The sequence below is a fragment of the Pelophylax lessonae genome, assembly GCF_965119305.1.
Source record: "Pelophylax lessonae genome assembly, chromosome: 3".
Classification (NCBI taxonomy): Eukaryota; Metazoa; Chordata; class Amphibia; order Anura; family Ranidae; genus Pelophylax; species Pelophylax lessonae.
The window spans coordinates 656453515-656475617 of NC_138770.1; the positions used below are offsets into that span (position 1 = coordinate 656453515).

At 39.7% G+C, this 22103-nt stretch overlaps 1 protein-coding gene across 6 annotated transcripts in view; it reads left to right on the forward strand.

The window, feature by feature from the left end:
- Positions 1-22103, forward strand: part of EML6 (EMAP like 6) — a 321021-nt gene that overhangs the window by 264462 nt on the left and 34456 nt on the right. For 4 of the 6 annotated variants that reach the window (XM_082249282.1, XM_082249283.1, XM_082249284.1 and 1 more), the window contains 2 exons: positions 4356-4370; positions 20257-20335. In XM_082249282.1, coding sequence (XP_082105408.1) covers positions 4356-4370; positions 20257-20335 — 94 coding nt within the window. The remainder of the gene's footprint in view (positions 1-4355; positions 4371-20256; positions 20336-22103) is intronic. The other 2 variants (XM_082249285.1, XM_082249286.1) reach the window with 1 other exon arrangement.

A 22103-nucleotide genomic window follows, 5' to 3' on the forward strand; every position in this document is an offset into this window, starting at 1 on the left:
TTGCTGGCTTACCATGTCTTGCTATGTGCCTTTTAGAATGTATACTGTGCCTAGTGTAATCTGTGGGAAATGGCAACATTTTGTAACAATGGACCTAAAAAAAACAGTAAAAGTACAAAAGATTTAACAATAATATGCAAAGTTGATTGTTTCAGTTCCCCACATTTAAGTATCAAACCTTTAATACCACATCAATTTTGTTTAAAGAAATAAAGTATCCTAAAAGCTAAATAGAATTTTCAGAATGATAGAGCTGGGCTTGAAGAACACCATTCATTGACGATCTTTTATACGAACAAAAGCACTGCTATCATTCTAATTGCAGAAATTTGTGCTAGTATTATATATATGTTTATTAGAACTGCTATTTGCAATAGCAGAAATAAATAAATAATAATATGGATTTTCAAAAAAAATACTAATTTGGATAAAAAGTATAAAGGGTCAGAATTGTTGTTTTATCTGTTACTTTTTATGAAATATTGATTGTGATGCTTTTTAAAAAGTCTGGACATTTTTTATTCCCTCGAAATGTAAGCACCAACAAATGCATCATCTTTTTGTCCCAATTATACTTGTTTAATCCCTATTCCAGATGCTGATCATGCTGAGCTACAGACAGCTTGATAATGTCGATACTGACCTTTTAAAAAAAAATAATAATTTAGCTCCAGCTTCTTAGAAGCTAAACATGTACCACCAGGCCAGTTTTCTCACTATAGAGCTATCTGCATATGAGATGTTGAGTACTAAATCTACATTATGTAAAAGGTTTCAGAACAAATCCCTTGTGTTAACTGAGCATAGATCACCTAGACCTGCGGATCCAAACTGTGGCTCATGAGCCGAATGCGGCCCTTTGCATGACTTTATTCAGCCCTTGGGACATTGTTCCTCCCACTGAAATGAAGCACTATTTCTCCCACTGACAACATTGACAAGGCACCATTCCATCCACAGACACCAACAGTGGGGCATAATTCCTCCTACTGACACCAATAGCTGGGCACTATTCCTCCTACTGGTACACCCACAGCAGGGCACTATTTTTTCCATGGACTCCAATGATGGGGCACTATTCCCCCTTCTACTGACCACAGGCATGTCATTTTTTTTTACCCCCGCTGACCACCAAGCCTTAGACATTGTCTATTGCCTCTGACCACAGTCTGCCCTCCCTAAAGTGTAAAGTGTAAAGGAGTGTAAACTGGCCATTTGTTTAGAAAGTTTGGGGGCCCTTGCTTAGACCTTACACTAAATAATAATGATGGTAGAATATGAAGAACTAAGTATTTAAATGGCATCTGTTTGGAAAGGTAAAAAAAAATGAACTTTAGATATTTGATATGCCTGGTCTGTCAGTGATACTCTGGAACCAGTTATGGTACCTTTTGTGTGGTTAGATGGATACCGTATTTATTAATTACATCTTCCAAAGGATAAGTTCACCTTTCAGAAAAAAATAATAAATGCACATTTTTTTGCAGGTAAGAAAATGTGCATTTATTTTATTTTTTTGAGCCTGTAAAACATTGCACCGGTGATCAGCAGATCGTTGGTGCCATGCAGCTCTCCTTCAGATGTTTCATGTGTGTCTGTGTGCTCGTACATCCTACCTGGGCAAGCAGATAAAATCTGACAGGAAGAATCAATGAACTACCATGGTGCTCCACAGCGCCATGGTAGTTCATTGAGAACTACAAGCCCACAACCGCGAATGTTGTCGGGCTTGTAGTTCATTTACACACAGAGCTGTGGCGCCCCGCAGGGCCACGCCTTTTTAAAAAAGTGACAGCTAGTATTGGGAACTTCTCCCCATACTACTGCTACGGGGGGGGGGGGGATCAGGCAGCAGCTGCAGAATTGGGCATATGTTACATATCCTTTAGGCTGGATTTACACTATTGCGATGACCGACTTTGCATGTCACGTGATTTGCACCGCATTGCTGTGCACATCACATGCAATGTCTGTGCAATGCAAATTTAGCCTTATATTTTGTATGGCTATATTTGCATTGCATTTGGACCAAAATGGTGCAGGACCCTTTCTTTGGTCCACAATGGAATTGGATTGCATGGGTGTGAACACCCATGTGATCTGATTTCACAGTTCGCACTGCACTAACTGTACATTAACACCCACAGCCGGTCGTAGAGAGCCGTGTGAACTGCCTGAAAGTGAAATGCGATGCAGGAACCCGCACTGGAATCACACTGGTTCCCACATCGCACAAGGGTGGACCGAGCCTTAGGCTAAAAATGGCTTTTACAAGCTCTTTACTTTAGCATTGAAAAAAAAAAAATCCTGTGAAATATCAGTTCTGTTGAATCTTGGTCCATCATTCCACACAGAGTGGAGCAGATGCTGGTCTTGCTGTGTGACATCCCAGTCCTGCAGTAACAAGCAGTATTGTATGGCAGCCTTAAAGGATGCCATGATGTATTTATGTTCTTCCATTGCCAGATGACTAATTTATACATATCTGGGCAGTTTCTGTGAAGCAGTTAAAGTAGAACTATGGGCAGAACTTTTTTTATTTTGGATAGAGCAGAGAAAGGGTTATAACCCCTGTCAGATTTTTTTCCGCCATCTATGTCCCATTGTGGAGATTTCGCTTCACTTCCTGTCCCATAGCCAAACAGGAAGTAAGAGGAAACCCTTGTAAATTAATGCAATTTCTTGGAGACCCCCCTCTCACCAGAACTAGTGTCTCCATTGGAAGATTTCCCCTCTATTCCTTTTCTGGGGACAACCCAAAGTTTGGAATTTTCTTTTACTTTCAATGATAATGGTAAATGGGACAAATAGAGAGGGTGAATCTCCTTAACTGGGGCACAGACAGCAATACAAACTCTGTCCAAAACTAAAAAAATAAATGGTATGCTTTTAGTTATATTCAAAAAAAGAAAAAGTGATATATAACATACAGGAGCCCAGAGAAAGAAATCTAATTTAATCATTCTAAAATCACATTGGTAAGAAATAATTTTGGATTGGTTACTGTAGAATACTGCTTTTTGCTGTGTGCCATAATAAATAGTTTTTGATGACCAGAATGCCATAGTGGTGGCAATGCATGACACGGGAATTGCAAAAATTTGCTCTTTTTATATTAGTTTGCATTAGACAGAAAGTTGCTCATCTGTGTACTTGTACTAGTTTTCTAGTAATAAAAAAAATACACTTTTCGGAGGTCATGTACATGGTAAATGAAATTAGCACAGTACACCAGGCTCATGTAGAAGAGATTGTACCAAAGCTTTTAGATGGAACAGTGTACAGATTGTAATAAGATGGAGACCCAATGTACACAACATCTTCTGTAATAGTGCAGTAATAGACTTTTTGGATAGGGATCCCCTAATAGTAAACTCATTATGAAATAAATCCTAACCCAAAGTTTTAAAATGGGATTTGCAAAATGCTCTTATTGTATATAGATAATTACTAATACGCACATTTCTTTTGGTCTCGTTGAAACTTTGAGTGTAAGCAGGCCACAACAAAACCAATGCTTGCGCCTCTAGGTATGCAAAATTATGACATGGTTATACACCCCCCTGCCCGAGTCTGAAAGCTCTGCAAGGCCATTGCACTGTTCCTGGCCCAACATCTTTGCCCATGGATTGGAGATGAGTGAACACTAAACCCCCAGTTTACCGGTATGGTGTCACACTCCTCTTCACCAGCTTCATGCATGTTAAGTAAAAAAAAAAACATTGAGCTTTATATTAATATCTAAGAAATGTTTGGTCTAACAAGCAGTGAACACATGTTATGTCGATTCAAGGAAATGATGATTGCTTCAGGTCATGACATAGTTGAATGCAAAACAATAAAAGCTACACAGGAGATGATAAATAAAAATGATGATTATGTAAGTACAATGCAAACAACTTTGTACTTTATTAGCTATGATATTCAATTTATAACCTTTACTTGATAAGGACAGGAGCAACATGTAGTAGCCCACAGCAGCCAATCAAACTTTGTCATTGTTCTAAAAGCTCTAAACTGATGTATGGTGCAAGCAAATTGGCTAATGTGGGTTACTGAAAGTCTTCTCTATTTTTTGCACTACCTTGTTAAATAAGCTCAAATAGCTGTATTTAATAAGGCAGACAGAAGTGTACTCCTATCCATAAATGTCCAATAAGAAACCATTATGAAAGCTGACATTTGCTTGGTTGTATGGATAACTGCATAATTGGTATAAATTATGAAAATGAGCTTCTCTCCTGTTTGGCTTTCTTCTGTATGCTTAGATTAGTGTGCGGCAATGCTGTGAAATCTAACGATGAGAAAGAAACTGTTAATATTTGTATTGTGTTTTAATCTGCTTTCCTTTGGAGGCAGGGCATTGTCAAGTAAGTATGAACACGCAAAACGCATTATTATATCTACACATTTACATTAGATATGTGCTGATCAGTCATACATCAACATTACAGAGCCGTTGATTATATTGTCATATGCCGACCATCAGTTGTTCATTACTTTTATTGTAATACTGTTCAATTGAAGGACAGAACTATACATATGTGCATTTGTATTATTGAAAGCAGAGGTGCCTTGTTTCATCCTGTGGTTCCAGGTGTCATAATTACATTTATGGGACCCAAGTGTTAGTGTCACATTGTTTTGGATCCCGAAATATGCAGTTCCCAGTAAAACAGATCTCATTTCATACATCCACTAATCTAGGATTCTGAAACTCATCCCACTGGGCGTCTAGGCACATAGGGTTGGCACCTGGGAGGTGGAGAACTTGGTAGTATTATACAGCTTTCATACTATGGTTGACTTAATCTCAACTTCTGAATTGAGTTTACTGCCTCTAATCTATGGTAACAAGGAAGCACAGTGTACCCTAACATTTGCTATATTGATCTAAATATCCTTTTAGGTTTAGCCGTTCGTGTTTAACTATTTTTCAAATGGTTTTCTGCTTTGCTTTTACTGATAAAATGCCAAACATCTTTATGTTGGGTGTGATGTCAAGAAGAGGATTTCACTCCATTCAGATCCTCACAAACGTGATGGCACAAACCTAGTCTTTTCTGCCTTTAAAGCTGAAGAACAGCTTCAGAAGAAGCAAGTTTCTGCCTACTTTAATCACATGATTACTACCAGTATTTTAATATAAAAAGAAAAAATTCCCAGATTGGGTAATATAGTGATTGTTGATACCCTGTTTCTTCGAACACCCATTTAGTAGTCCATTTTAATAGTTTCTTCTTCAGTAACTTCTCTCCTTAAACTGCTTGTTCGTAATCTAGTCCAGGCATGTTAAACTCAAGTACAAAGACCGGCCACAAATCAGCTATAACCTCATTACAGATGCTGTATACAGCAGACTTTCTTAACCTTTTTAACATGTTAGAAGCCTTAAAATAACTTTTTGGTCTCAGGGAACCCCTGCTATTAATTGCTGTATCTAAAATCTAAAGCTTATGTTAAATTAGTGTGATTTTCACTAGTAGTAATATTCTTTACCTTTGTGATCATTGGTATGAACCCTGCCCCCCCCCTTCTTGCAGATAGATCACTGGTATCAGTGGTTACTTATCTGAGAAGCAGAAATTGCTTTATACTCAAGGAGCCCCTAGCATCCTCTGGGGGAACCCTAGGGCTCCACAGAACCCTGGCTGAGAGTGGTTGGTATATACAGTAGTATGTGTATGTATGATAGATAGATATGTGTATGTATGATAGATATGTTGGATTAAAAACTCCTAATGATAGCCAAGGAGAGAGGTTTAGGGAACTCCAGGGTTGTGTATTCTGTTAAGGCTGCTTAACACCGTCCTTAATGCATGCCACAATAACTGTTGCTCATACCTACCAAGTGTCTACCAGTTTTTAGCCACTCTAGCATCTCCTTACTCACCACTCTCAAACAATCTCTATATATGCAAGTGTTAATGTCTTCCTGCATTCGATCAGCCTGAATGTCAGTATAAGGCCGTGGCTGCTCTGAATATTCTGCCCAATCCCCACCTGAGAGATGCCTCTTTGCCTGTCACTCTCTTCCTGGTGCTGTGGCCATTCTGTCTCTTGCCCACCCACCACCTTCAGTGTACTGTAGACATGTCTCTCTGACTTATCTTTTACACGATTAGGATATGTTATGATGTGTGCACACAGAATTTGAGGATGAACAGATTCTGGAAGCTGGGCCCAAATAAAGGCAGGCAAAGGACTACTTGCCAACTGTGCCAACAGTTTGTGCATCAGTTTACAATATAAAGGGAGACAGTACAGTTACTTTAAATTACAATTCAATACAAGAGGATTAGGAGGGCCTGCTCTTTACAACTGTGTCTCTGTGTTAAGGCTGCCATCTTCGTAGAGGTTGGGGTGTGCTTCCTTGTGTCAGAGCTCCCTGCAAGGTAAACAGTGAGCAGCACAGTAGTGACATCACCAAATCACAGCTGTGGCTGCCACACAACAGATATATAGCTATTAAAGTGGAGTTCCATGCAAAAGTGGAACTTCAGCTTTAAGGGCTCCTGACCCCCTGACATGCCACATTTGACATGTCATTTTTTTTGGGGGGGGGGAGCGTGTACCCAGTTTTGACAGGTGCCCGCTCCAACTTCAGCTCGGGCCACCTAGGTGGCTCAAGCAGAAGTTCTCCTCTCCTCCTCTCCTCCTCCCTCCCTGCAATCTTCTTGGACACGTCCCAGAAAATCGCTCCCGGCCATTGACGACGCGCAACACGACTCACGCATATGCAGTGCGCACGCTGGCTGTGATGCCGCAAGCTGCCGTAGCCGGGTGCCCACACTAGTGATGCCGGCCCCGCCAAGAAGAGAGGGAGAGGAGCGAGGCTTTGTGCAGCCGCATATTTGAGGACAGGTGAGTGTGTTTATTAAAAGTCAGCAGCTACGCTTTTTGTAGCTGCTAACTTGTAATAAACACAAAAACGGCTGGAACTCCACTTTTAGCTGTAGGCACAGGAGTGCCTAGGCACCCTCACATACTAGGATGTGCACTGTTATTTTCCAGGAGTTCAAGAGAAAAGGTACAGTTTTTAAGGTACTGTGTATGCACGAGTAGCATTTTTAAGTTTTCCCTGTAACATAGCTAATAATAACTTGCCATGCTTCGTTCTGCACTGTGTTTCTGAGTGGAGGCGGCCACCTTGGTAAAGGCAAGACTTTGCTTCCTCATGTCAGAGGTTCAAGCAAGGAGAATAGTGAAGAGCACGATAGGTACATTACCATTTCTCACTCCAAATCTCCTAAAACTGAAAGTCAGAGGAAGCAATGCCTCTAAAGCCAAGCATAGCTGGTTCGAATCTCTGCCAGATCAGAGGGGACCGACTGAGATTGGAATCATGTGTGGGCAAGATAATTATACCCATGTTGATCCATTATTCAACTTGGGTACAACCTGCATGTCGGATCTTTAGGATACGACTATTGCCTATAGCCGCTAACAATAATCACTGTGTTCTCCCAGCAGGGACGGTTAGTTTAGAAAGAATGTATTGAGTTGAAATATGCACAGTGGGGTTAATTTACTAAAACTGGAGAGTGCAAAATCTGGTGCAGCTCTGCATAGAATCCAGTCACCTTCCATGATTTTCTGTCAAAGCTTAATTGAACAAGCTGGACTTAGAAGCTGATTGGCTACCATGCACAGCTTCACCATATTTTGCAATCTTTAGTTTTAGTAAATCAACCCCAGTGTGTTTCTATAGCTAACCACCATGTTAGTAACGTATATGTTAGCCCTCTAAAAACAAATTTCAGTCTAGGAAGTTTTTTTAGTTCAACATAAATGTATCTAAGAAGAAAATAATTCTCTTGTAGTAGAACACAGATTGGAAAGGTAAACTGCCGATAAAGTCATATATTTTGGCTCTCTAGTAGTAAAATCTTTGTGCTCTGCATGTGAGGGAGTACCTGTTGGTATTTCTTTTTGAAATCTTATATTATGAAGAATGCAACAGAATTTGATAGAAGATGCAAATATCGCAGATTGACAAGAATAGAGTCAGGAATTACAACAGGGAAAAATTACTGTTAAAATATCTAAGACAGCAATTCTTAATGATGGTTCTGGGGAACACTAGGGTTCCTGCAGTGGTTACAGGAGTTCCTTGGGTGTGGCTGAAATTTCTCCCATTTGATGGTGCATGCATAGTCCCAAGGCCAGCGTCACTTGGCCAAGCCAGCAGTATGACACCAATGATCTCTTTTGGCTATCTGTAAGGGTGGCATTTCTGACCACCTCTGTAAGGGTGGCAGTCTTTTTACTGACCACCAATGTAAGGGCATTTTTCCCAGTGGAACGCAATTAATCAGTTTTAGCAGATGTTCCCTGAAACCTCAATTATTTAAGGGTTCATCTGGGGAACAGGGTAAAAAGGATGAGAAAGGCTGATATAAGACACATGTATAGGAACCCAGGGGCTGAATCAGCCCACTAGGCTCTGCCTGGAACAAACTATTTTGGTACTCCTTAGGAAGCACCCACACTTACAGGAAAGTGAGAATTAGCTTAGAATGGAAATCATACTCAATTGCCTTTATTGTCTTCTTCAGAGGGGAAATTTGTTAGATCCTATCACTTGGTACCCAGTGTTAGTGGCCATCATCCCGGTAGATAGATACAAAAAGGGTACCCCCAATGGTTTGGGACTTTATATGCCACTAAGACACTGAAAAAAAGGCAAAGGAGTATATAAAATACAATTTTATTACATAAAGAACCAAAAATAACTACATACACATAATTGTATATATCCAGCAGACAACTAGATATGCATAGAATTAAAACTCGCATGCAAGGACAGACCAGTATCCGTACAGAAGACTCCTAGGCACCATTGGTGGAGAGAACCAATGCTCCTATGTAGTTATTTTTGGTTCTTTATGTAATAAAATTGTATTTTATATACTCCTTTGCCTTTTTTCAGTGTCTTAGTGGCATATAAAGTCCCAAACCATTGGGGGTACCCTTTTTGTATCTTCAGGGGGGAAGGACTTCATAGTAGAAATTGTAAAGTAATTCTATAGAAAAGAAAATATAGTTGACATTTTTCTATCCATGCTTTTACTAAAATGGATTGTTGGTTGTCTGCAAATTTAAACTTAAAAATAAGTAATTGTATGCCATTATGTGATTTTACAACAATATGCAGTTATATGTCCTACCGAAATGTACTTCTTTAAATAGTGTAGAGTTGTGCTTGTAGGTTCTTGCAGTCATTAGGTGTTTAGCAACCAATATTTTTGTCTCATGTGAACCTGATAAATAGAGATTGCATTTTATTATCTTAGAATCACTAACTGCCAAGTATAACATGCTTGGTTATAGGTATTGTGTCATACAAGAAACCTTGTTTGTGTGACATCTTTGCTGTGAATACTGAGATATGTTATAACTGAATCCAGGGCTTTTTTTCAGCTGGAACTTTGTGGAACTGAGTTCCACCATCTTTGGCTCAGACCCTCTGCTCCCTGCTCACCACTATCACTTGTAAACCCAGAAGTCCAGCTTCTGGGTTTACAAGTGACAGCTTGTCTCCCAATGGCTCCCACAGATACGATCTCCTGAGCAGCTCTTACTGAGTGCAGGATGGGGACAAGGGGGATGCAGGTGCTGTGCGGATGCTGATACCCCCACTGGATAATCTCCCTGCAAATGAGAGAGTCTGAGCCACCTACAGTGTGGTTGTGGTTGAGTTCCTTCACCTATTTTCTGAGGAAAAAAGCCCTGACTGAATCTAACCTTTGGGATACACCTGTGACAACATGCCATCATGCAATATTGTGATAGTTACCTTCAGCAAAAACTGTACATGAAATGGATTAGTAGATCTGAAGTTATATATAAATCTTGGTGTTTTGTGCAAAAGTTGAACCTGCCCCCACCCTTCCAGCTTCCCTGTTGGTCCTTCGATGGACAGACTTGCTGACATGACCAGTAGGGATGCTTGGGCAAAGGAATGGTGTGGGGCCTAAATCTACTTTTACAGGACAAGTTGAGGTTTGCTTGTGTATTTGTATATGACTTACTTATGGTAATGAACCACTTGCCACCCAGGCCAATCCTGACACTTCTCTCCTACATGTAAAAATCATAATTTTGTTCTGGAAAATTACTCAGAACCCCCAAAAATTTTTATATATATATATTTAGCAGACGCCATAGGGAATAAAATGGTGGTCATTGCAACTTTTTATGTCACACAGTATTTGTGCAGCAATTTTCTAAACACGTTTAAAAAAAAAAAAAAACTTTCATAAATAAAAAAAACACTAAAGTTAGCCCACTTTTTTTTGTATAGTGTGAAAGATGATGTTGCGTCAAGTAAATACCTAACATCTCACACTTTAAAATTGCACACACTTGTGGAATGGCGCCAAACCTTAGTACTTAAAAAATCTCCATAGGTGACGCTTTAAAAAATTTTACAGGTTATATGTTTCCAGCATCAACAAAAAGGGTGACTGAAAAACATCTTAAGGCTACATTCACACCTGAGCGTAGCGTTTTTCGCGCGTTTTTTACCGCGATTTTTGCGGCGTTTTTTACCGCGATTTTACCGCAATTTTTACCGCGATTTTTGTGCAGGCGTTTTTAGATTGAATAGAGATCAATGGAAAACGCCTGTAATCTGCCCAAAAAGAAGCTCATGTACTTTTTTGAGCGTTGGGCGTTTTGTATACAGCGTCAAAACGCTCAGATGTGAACAGGGGCCATTGAAATGAATAGGATTTGTCTTGTTGGGCGTTTTGAGAGCTGATCCTAGAGCAGAAAAACGCCCCAAAAACGCCTAGATGTGAACGGAGCCTAAAAGGACAGCGTTTGTAAATATTTTTGTTAAATGAGTATAACTAGTAGAACTACAATCGCCTACTTAATGAGAATCGAATATATAACTTGTTAATATGTAACTTTTGTGTATCTGGCTCTTATATTAGCCAGTGCCTCACCAGCCACTGTCCTGAACCGCACGTGCCTGCTTAAAGTTTGTCCAAAAAATGCAACTGCAAATAAAGAAAGGATCATGGTCAGCACTCAACTGCGTTGTTGCGTGTGCACGAATACAGCTACAATCACCTTAAAGTATAATTCTAGCTTTACTATGACTTTAAATAGTTTGTTTGGGCCAAGCTGGCCCAAACAAACCATTTGCTTTACATAACTATCCGACCATTTTAGCCGCCTTGTTACTAACAGCTGTAGCATTAGCTATATACAGTAAGTGACCTTGTGTTCCTTGCAGCGGTACGGATGACATCCCTTCTGTTGCCAAAGCTAAATCAAGTCGGCCTCTAATGGAAGGTTTCCCTCTACCTCATTTAATGGGGGACAGATTTTTGATTTACTCTTCCTTTCTCATTGACCATGATCACTGGTACAAATAGAGGTGAAAATCTCCCCAATGGGGACCCAGACAGCAATAAAAACCTAAATGGAATTAAAGCACCACAGCACTGCAAAGGCTAACCATAGATGATACAAATTTTTTACCTCAACCACAGGTTGTGTTGATAGGGGAATGCCTCCCACAGTGCAACTGTGGTCTGCTGGCTGGCATCCTTTCCTGCCGGCTGCACACAATGAATACTTCCTTAGCCGCCAGTAATAATCACATGTAAAAAAATCTGACAGGCTAGTTGTACTAAAGTCAATCGATGGATCAATTTCAGTACAACCAGCCTGCCAAAGATGGATCGAATCTTGGCCTGTCTCTGCTGAACTGGTCAAGATTCAATCAATCTATGGCCAGCTTAAGAAGTCTAGATACAGCTTTATTCCAATAAAATCAGGCGGACAATCCAAACAGTAGCTGACCTGACTTTTTTTGCAATAAAGTTTTTTTTTGGCTACTTTACAGCTCAAGTCTATGAGACAGTGGACATCCTCTTGGGTGTAGAAGTCACCTGCCGGGAAAACCAGATGATTTACATCAACATCAGTACTTTAAGATAGCAATACCACCAAGATAACCTTACGGGTTCAGTGCTATTTTTCCACTTTCCCCAGCAATAGACTTTGAAAGAGGCTTTTATCCTTCTCTACCTTATCCAAAGTTGGGTTTCCCTAAAGGTGCACAGATTGTCCGATCTTGCCTATGTCTGAACTTACTCTGATATAGATGGCTAGCTTAAACCCTGAAGTTATTCTGAACCATAAGAACCGTTTGAATAGAACATTTTCATTGGTGTCACTACTTTGTAATACATTTATAAGCAGGATTTTTTTTGGCTTTGTGTACATGAACAATAAAAAATAACTACAGAGGGAGACATTCCCTACATGGCCTCTACTGGTGTTTGGAACACCCAGTATGGTTGTCACAAGCTGAGCTTGGCATTTGGCTGTTGTGTTGTCAATGGCTTATAAAAGCTCCAATGTTGTTAAGCGGAATCAACTAGGGAGAGCACTGCTTTATCATGCTCTCTTTTAGTAGTCTTTATATAGGGATATACAGTATAATAAACACTGGTCAGTACACAAGCTTTTTGTTAATGAACATTAAAGAATGACTGCAGGATTAGACAGGGTTCATCCCATACATGGTCTGTACTAGTGTCTGGGACACTACGCAAGAGATCTTGCCCCAATGTGGCTGTCACAGGCTGAGCTTGTTGTTTGTCTAAGCTAGTATGGAGCAAGTCCCCATTATATCTATGCAGAATCAACTAGAGAGAGCTACATTTATCCTGTCCTCTCTAGTAGACTTGCTATAGGGATATATGGTAAACACAGGTCTATGGCAGGTCTAAAAGCCCAAGCTAGCCCATCATGTTCATATGTGGGTTGCATTGAGGATCTTTTCACAGAATTCACAGACAGCATTGAAGACCACGTGTGGGATCAAATGGCGCTTTTCCACTGCATGGAACCGAACGGTTCGGCTCGCTTTTGTGCTTTTCCACTGCTGGTACCACATGGTATGGTGTAGGAGCGGTTCGGTATGGTACGGTACAGCGGCGCTTTTCCACTGCATGGAACGAACGGTACGGCTCTCAAAAACAGTACCACCTCGATTGTGGTTCCAAGAGGTACCATACCGGTACCATATCCCACAATCCTTTGCATGCAGTCACTACTAGCCACTGATTGGTCAGAGAATCGTTGTTATCCCACCCACTTAACTTTAGTACTACTTTAGTGGAAAAGCAAACCATACCAAACCGTACCGAACCGTTCCAACACCGTACCATGCGGTACCAGCAGTGGAAAAGCAAACTGGGCCAAGCAGCACCGAGTAGAGCCGAGCCGGTACTTGCAGTGGAAAAGTGCCAAAATACTACCTGATTTGACCCAAAACAGGGAAATCTGTTGTGGAGTGAGCTGTCATTTTAGTTTGGAAAATAATACTTTTCACTTAATGCTTAAATAATACGTAATTGTATAAGGGCAAGTGTTCAGAAGCTTGCATGAAAGCATACAGTATATTTTGTAAGTAATATTTTCCAAGGACGTAATATAGAACACTTGTTAAATCTGATAACAGACAGAATAGTGCTCTGCTAATAACGTAGTTGAAGTTGTATTTGCACCTAGAGCCCCTTCTTTGTTCCCAAAACATTTGTATTGCTTTCCTATGTCCCTGGTTCATACTCTAAAAATCTGCTTGCTTATTGGGGCCTATATACTAAGCTGTAACCTTAACCATCAAGCTCAGTGTGATAACTTAAATAATAATCTATTGACTGTTGTAAATATTTCTACTAAGTTTTTTATAGATGGACATATATACTGTATCTCACAAAAATGAGTACACCCCTCACATTTTTGTAAATATTTTATTATATCTTTTCATGTGACAAAACTGAAGAAATTATACTTTCCTACAATGTGAAGTAGTGAGTGTACAGCTTGTATAACAGTGTAAATTTGCTGCCCCCTCAAAATAACGCAACATACAGCCATTAATGTCTAAACCGCTGGCAACAAAAATGAGTACATCCCTACATGAAAATGTCCAAATTGGGCCCAAAGTGTAAATATTTTGTGTGGCCACCATTATTTTCCAGCACTGCCTTAACCCCCTTGGGCATGGAGTTCTCCAGAGCTTCGCAGGTTGCCATTGTAGCCCTCTTCCACACCTCCATGATGACATCACGGTGCTGGTGGATGTTAGAGACCTTGTGCTCCACCACCTTCCGTTTGAGGATGCCCCACAAATGCTCAATTGGGTTTAGGTCTGGAGACATGCTTGGCCAGTCCATCACCTTTACCCTCAGTTTCTTTAGCATGGCAGTGGTCGTCTTGGAGGTGTGTTTGGGGTCGTTATCATGTTGGAATACTGCCCTGCGGCCCAGTCTCCATAGGGAGGGGATAATGCTCTCCTTCAGTATGTCACAGTACATGTTGGCATTCATGGTTTCCTCAATGAACTGTAGCTCCCCAGTGACGACAGCACTCATGCAGCCCCAGACCATGGCACTCCCACCACCATGCTTGACTGTAGGCAAGACACACTTCTCTTTGTACTCCTTACCTGGTTGTCGTCACACACGCTTGACACCATCTGAACCAAATAAGTTTATCTTGGTCTTACCAGACCACAGGACATGGTTACAGTAATCCATGTCCTTAGTCTGCTTGTCTTCCGCAAACTGCTGGCTTTCTTGTGCATCATCTTTAGAAGAGGTTTCCTTCTGGGATGACAGCCATGCAGACCAATTTGATGCAGTGTGCGGCGTATGGTCTGACAACTGACAGGCTGACCCCCCACCAGTATGAGAGAGTGAGAGCGATGACACCAAATTTAACACACCTGCTCCCCATTCACACTTTAGACCCTCTAACACTAGTGAGTCACATGACACCGGGGTGGAAAATGGCTAATTGGGCCCAATTTGGACATGTTCACTTTGGGGTGTACTCACTTTTGTTGCCAGTGGTTTAGACATTAATGGCTGTGTTGAGTTATTTTGAGGGGACAGCAAACTTATACTGTTATACAAGCTGCACACTCACTACATTGTAGCAAAGTGTAATTTCTTCAGTTTTGTCACATGAAAAGATATTCTAAAATATTTACAAAAAAGTGAGGGGTGTACTCACTTTTGTGAGATACTGTATATATTAAATTTGACATGTACATGTGTATTGGAAAATAATAAAACCTGTACAACAGTTCTGCTGAAGCAAAGTACAGTGTGCTTCACAGAAAGCACTCTGACTGATTGAATAATATTGCTCAATATGTCTCATAGAATTTCACTTCAGCAACTTTCTTTTTTTATAATTTTATTATTTACTATATATTTTATTTAAAACTATTTTTACACTGTCCCTTTATTTTTTTATCAATTTTATTGCAAAACATCCCTTGTACTAGCAATAAGCATGACAGGTACTCTTTATGTAGAGATCTGGGGTCTATTAGACCCCAGATCTCTCCTCTGCCTTCAAAACCATCTAAAAAAGGGAGATTGGTTTAAGCAGATGCTTTACAAGCTGGTAACAGGTTGTAAACCTCAAACTGGAAATTTTGAAATCCTTGTTTCTTCTGGTTTCTTACATCACAGACGGAAAGTGGGTACATGGTAAATGGACACCAAGGTGGTGGGAGGGATGGCCCCTTTCAACTCCCTGTGGAAGTGATAGAGCGGTTGTATAGCCACTTGGATCACTTCTACAAGAAAGCCCATTACCAGTTGAAACCTTTGACACTGGGGTGATGCCTGCAAGTGCAGGCATCCTCCCGGTATAACCATTTCAACCTGAGGATGTAAGGAAATTTCCTAAGGAGATGAAGTGGTTAACCTCCCTGGCGGTATGATTATGTCAGGAATTACATACCAAAAGCGGTACAATTGTTTTCATGGAAATTTGGCGTTATGTATTATAGGCCTACAATTCTTAGTAATTACTGACTTAAACCTGACCAAAACAAGAGTCTAGTAGACATCCCAGATGTGATAAATTTGAAACACAAACACGTGAATTATAATCGAATCAATAATATTATTTTATTATTTAATATATAATATATATAATAAAATTATATTATTGATTAGATTATAATTCATGCATTATATATTATAGATATATGTGTGTGTGTGTATATATATATATATATATATATATATATAACGCATGAATTATAATTGAATCAATAATATAATTTTATATATATATATATATATATATATATATATATATATGTGTGTGTGTGCATATATATATATATATATATATATATATATATATATATGCATATATATATATATATATACCGGTGTGTATATATATATATATATATATATATATATATATGCGTATATATATATATATATATATATATATATAATACAAAATGTGTTTTGTGCAACTTTTTTTTTTTTTTTTTTGAATTTCCCTCCCTAGTTCCGCTCCCATGCAGCATTGCTGCTGCAGGGAACGGAACTAGGAAGTGATCAGACCGACGGAGGAGCGGCGGGACTCTCGGCTGGCGATCTCAGCAATGAGAGATCATCGCTGGATCGCCAGGATAAGGTAAGAGAACACCGCTGCGCTCTCTGCAATCCACCCCGAGCGTGACGGGGTTACCGCTCCTGATATGAAAAACCAACCCCGAGTCACGCTCGGGATTACCGCCTAGGAGGTTAAAGTGGAGTTTAACCGTATCTGAGCACCGCAAACTGAAATCTATTGATTTCATTTTTATTTATCAAAGCAAATGCCCCATCCATCCATGTCTCTATGCTTTATTTTGTTGAGAAATGACTTGGAAAAGCAACCCCTAGCCTTTCTAGCTGTAGCCATCTTGAGTAAGGGCAGATGATTCATGTAGCATTTACTTCCTGGAACCCATCTGCCCTTAGCTCAGGCACGCAGGCAAGAGGGTGTGCTTGGCTAAGAAAGCTCCCCCCTCCAGATGAAAGGAAAAAAAATGCCCATAAAGACTCCTGGGATGTATGACATCGTTTTGGCCTGGGCCAGAAACCAGGAAGTAACTGAAGAAATGTAAATAAAAAAAAGTTAATATAATAATAATTCCTATCTATTTACTAATGCTAACAGCATAAGGATTAAAAATTGTTATTGTTTCTAGCAACTGAGCAGAGTGGAGAGCTCAACTGGGGATATCTAAAAAAATAAAAAAACATCCCCTACAGATATGACAAATCACTATGTAATTGAATCCACTGGCATCTACTGATATTGAAATATCAGATTTGTGTGGACAGACCATTTAAGTCACAGTTTATTTTGCTCAGTAGGTTTTGTATTTTTTTTTTCATGCAGTTTCATGATAGCTATACAGTAGTCAATGTGGAATTCACATGTACTATTAGTGGAAACAGTAACAAGAGAATAGAAATTATATCAAGTAGTTCCAATTGTAACTGGTATTCACCATTAATGACTCAAGCCTAGTAAATAGGCCCCATTGTTTGTTGTTTTCCAGCACTTTTTGGGCTTTTAGCACATGATTTGCGATGATTATCATGATTCATATTGACTAGTGTGGGTTCTCCCTTCCTCTCAGACCAATGCACCAATGTGTCTGAAAGTTGCTGGCATGCGTTCATTTGATTTGTACAGCAAATCAAAGCTCATTTGACCCTCGCTTGTGCATGAAACGCATGCTCAGGTGTCCTCAGCAAACATTCACTAAGTTTTTCACTTGGTTTTATTTGCTGCTTACAAGGGGATCAAGGTAATGTTATATATTGTGATAATTGCCATCATTCGTATTGCAGTAAAACTATTCACTGTTTGAAATGAGTTACCATTTTAAATTATTTTGGATAGATGTACAGTTCCTACTCAAATGTGTGGGCAATCAAAAGGTTCCTTCACTTCACTTGTATAGCCCTATGTATAGCAGCTTGATACCAATGTCAGTATTTAGGCTCCATTCACATCTGTACCACTTCAAAGTTGCGCTGACTTTGGAGTGCAACTTTGATGCAAATTTGGATGGGTGCAACTTGGATATGACTTTGGCTTTAACCAGTGATAATGGACAAATGTTGAACAATTGTTGCATTGTATAACATTCAAGTATGACTTTCGTGCAACGTTTGAGGGTTCGAATTGAAGTCTTTGGCCCTCAAGTTGCATGAAAGTTGGACCAAAGTAGTGCATGAACTACTCTGAAGTCGCTGCAACTTTAGGTTGCACATATAGCAATGGTTATCATTGGAAAACATAGGAAAAAAACTTGTCATGCGACTTTGCATGACAAGTCGCACAAGTGTGAATGGAGCATTAAGCAACTCAAATTCCGTATTCTATAGAATATTAGCCACTTCAGCCCTTGCACTTGTATATTCCTTGCGGACCAGAGCAATTTCTGCTATTGTCTTGTTTATTCAGCAATAACTGTGATTAATCAAATAACACATCTATAATCGTTTTAAGGTCAAACAGGGCTTTTTGTTGGTAATATTATCTTGCAAAAATTAATTTATCTTTAAATTATTATTAATATTATTATTATTTTTATGCAAACCATAGAAATAGATGTTATTTTCAACAGTTTTAAAACAACTAGTGACTAGTGTCACAATATAAATTTATTCTATTCATTTGTCCCATCTATTACAACACCTAAATTATGTTTCTGGCACAAAGCATTACAGAGCTATTAGCAAATAAACTAAAGCCATTTTTTTTTTTGCTAATTTTTTTTAATGGTGCACCAACAAAAATGAATTAACAAAACAAATAAAAGCAAAAAAGTTTAAATATTATTGGTTAAAAAAAAATTCTAAAAAATAGGCTTGTTATATATAGATTATGTAATTTTGTTTTTCTTCATCCAAAGGAAAGAAAATTGCTAAATCCCCCCATCAACACTGTCTGTATAGATGGGGGAATTGAGCAATTTTCTTTCCTTCAACAAGTAGTAATAAAATTACATAAAGGAAAGAAAATCGCTCAATTCCTCCATCCACACAGACAGTGTTGATGGGGGAATCCCTTCTGCTGCAGTATTGTTTTCTGACACCGGGAGGTTTCCCCGCCATCAGAATACAAAGATTGCTGCTGCTGCCTATAGCTGGCGGCAGTAATCGTACAAAAAAGCCAGACAGGTTGGTTGTAAATAAATCGACTTCAGTACAACCAGCCTGCCCATAGACAGATTGAAATTTGTCCGGTCCCTGCTGAACGGACTAAATTTCGATCCATCGATGGCCAAGTTAAAATGGAAAAGGAAAGGCATGATTTTTTATGGGCTAATTCTTTTTTTTTTTTTACTTGTAAGGTTGCTTTAACTGACATCATGTGTAGATCAAAGACCACTCCAATGATCTGCACATAAAGAAACACAAAACACAGTAAATGCAATTGGGATGATTTTCTAAAGTAGTTGAGAATCTTCACACAATAAACGGTGTGAATATTCACTTCAATTATCCAGTTGTGCCGGTGAAACAAGTAGAATTTTCTTTTTACATGATCGGATAATTGAAGTGAATATTCACACAATTTTTTGTGTTAAGCGGGAGTGCCCAACTCCAGTCCTCATGGGCTCAGGGCCGCACACATTTTTAGTATTTCCCTAACAGACAATAGTAGATAATGTAAGATATGGTTCCCCAAGTCATAAAATGACTGTGTTTATACTGAAATCCTGGCCAGTATGTGGCCCCTGAGGAATCTCAAGTTGTTTAGTAAATCAGACTCAACGTAACAATGATGTTGTTACATTGTATTTCTCAGTGAAGCTTTAGACTCGATTCACACTAGCACGACTTGTCAGGCGACTTGTCAGCCTGACAAGTCGCGCTCCCTCGCTGTCCATTGACCGCTACAGGACCCGTTCTAATAGGAGCGACACAAGTCGCTCCGACTTAGAAAAAGGTTCCTGTACTACTTTGGGGCGACCTCGGAGCGACTTGCATAGATTCCATTATGTGAAGTCCATGCAAGTCGCTCCGAAGTCGTGGTGCATGGGAATGCACAAGTCGCCCCCGAAGTAGTACAGAGTCGTGCCGCCCCAGTGTGAACCGACTCTAAGACCAGGGATCCTCAAACTACGGCCCTCCAGCTGTTGCGGAACTACATATCCCATGAGGCATTGTAAAACTCTGATATTCACAGACATGACTATGCATGATGGGAATTGTAGTTCCTGAACAACTGGAGGGCCATAGTTTGAAGACCCCTGCAAGTTTAGACAATGTTTAGGCCTTGCTCCAAAGCCTCACTTTACACAGCTGCAAAGAAAATGAATAATGTGTATAAAACTGTTAAAAAAGAGATGTAATTGCCACAGTTTCTTTGATCAGTTGTCCATTTATATGTTTTTAGACCATCGGTTAGCAGAGCGGCTCCTCAGCCAGAAAAACTACAGAAGAACAACATTAATAAGAAAAAGAAAGTGGTTGAGGTATGTACTATGTATATAGGTATCTGTCACAGTGGTCACATGATCGCAGGAAGGGGTTCATGAACAAGGATTTGGAATGGGATGTCCAACCAGCTCATATAGGTATGAGAGTCAGGTATCCCCAAATTTTTAGCCATTTAATGTCAACATGAAACCAAAATCAAGACCACAGGGACATGACGTCAAACTAACATGCTTGGGACAAACATAGATCTATACTCAGACAATAAAGTTATGGGGAAAAAAAACGAAGAAAAAAAAAAATCATGAAAACAAAACAAAAAAAACTGGGCAGACTCAATGGACTATATAATACAATAAGTCGCGCTAAGTAAAAAAGAACAACAAATAAATGTCCAACAAATGAATGTCCCAAAGTGAACGTAGATTGTGAATAATGTCAAAAATAGTGTTGAGAGTCCTAAACAGCCTCCAAAGTCCCTTAGGAATTGTGCTTACCGGAAGGGCAATTATAAATTGCAAGATTCATATGCTGAGGTAAGTTCACATGCCGAGGTGATCACATGGAGTTCATGCGTTGGATACTCGATGTATATTGCCATATATCACATAAAAAAGAAAAAACATTCCATAGCGTGATACCGTACAAGAAAGTAAATTATATTGATCCAATTTTATGTTCCACCACATAAAGTGTAAGTATCCTTCACCAATTGTGAGGCTGCTTACCAAAAGATAAGCGTAAAACGTGTGTTTCTATCCCAGTGATAGGAAAGGAAGAGAAATCACCACCAAACGTAGAGCCTCTTACCAGATTGAAATAAAAAATCAGCAGAGTACAGATGGGTCCAAATACACCATATGCCAGCAAGACACCCAAAGACGCCTTGAGCCTCTTACCAGACCACAGATATAATGCGCGATGTAGTCACTTGATGCACTCCCCCAACGTGTAGATAGGTAGCCTCAGGGACCCAATGACACCGATGGCTATGCCGCTGTAGGTTCTCAGTAACCAGGGTATGCCAGCAGACCAGCCCAACAAAGAAAAAGGCGCCAATAGTGTAAAATCTTCTAACACATTTTATTGTAAAAAGTAATGGACTCAATGGACTATTCAGTCTTTTTCTCCCCTCTCTTTTCTATGTTTCTATGAACTGTATATTTATATATAAATATGTATGGCCCATTGGTCATGAGAGCGGTCTGAAGCACAGTGGGTGACAGACAGGAATAGCTGTGGAAACACTGTTTTCATATCCACTCATTAAATACTCCTTTGATTTGAAAAGATCCAGTCAAGAAGTTGAGGTGGTTTGGGCATCTTATATGGATGCCTACTGGGAAGTCCTTTCAAGGGCTGAACCAGCTGCATCCAAATGGGCCAAGGATTGAAACTGAAGAGACACACCACTGGTAAGAGGTCCAGACACAACTTTATTCCATTAAAAGTAGGGGTACAATCTAAAAAGTAGGAAAAACTTTTTGGGGGGTCCAAGCTACCAAACAAGCTGCTGATAAGGCCTGTGCTTTTATTTCACATTGAAAAAAATGCCATTGTAGGTCCAGTTCACTTCTGGCTTATTCACATTGTGCCAGTCAAGCTCTGAAGAAGGGGGCGCTTGGACCCCTGAAACACGTTGGCAACTCTTTTGTATTGTACCCCTGACTTTTAATGGAATATAGCTGTATCTGGACCTCTTAGCAGCGGTGTGACGCTTCAAGTTCAATTCTCATTACATTCCACAACAAGCCAAGGAGACTGTGGAGATCCGCTGGAGTGTAGAAGATGCCTGCTCAGGAACCA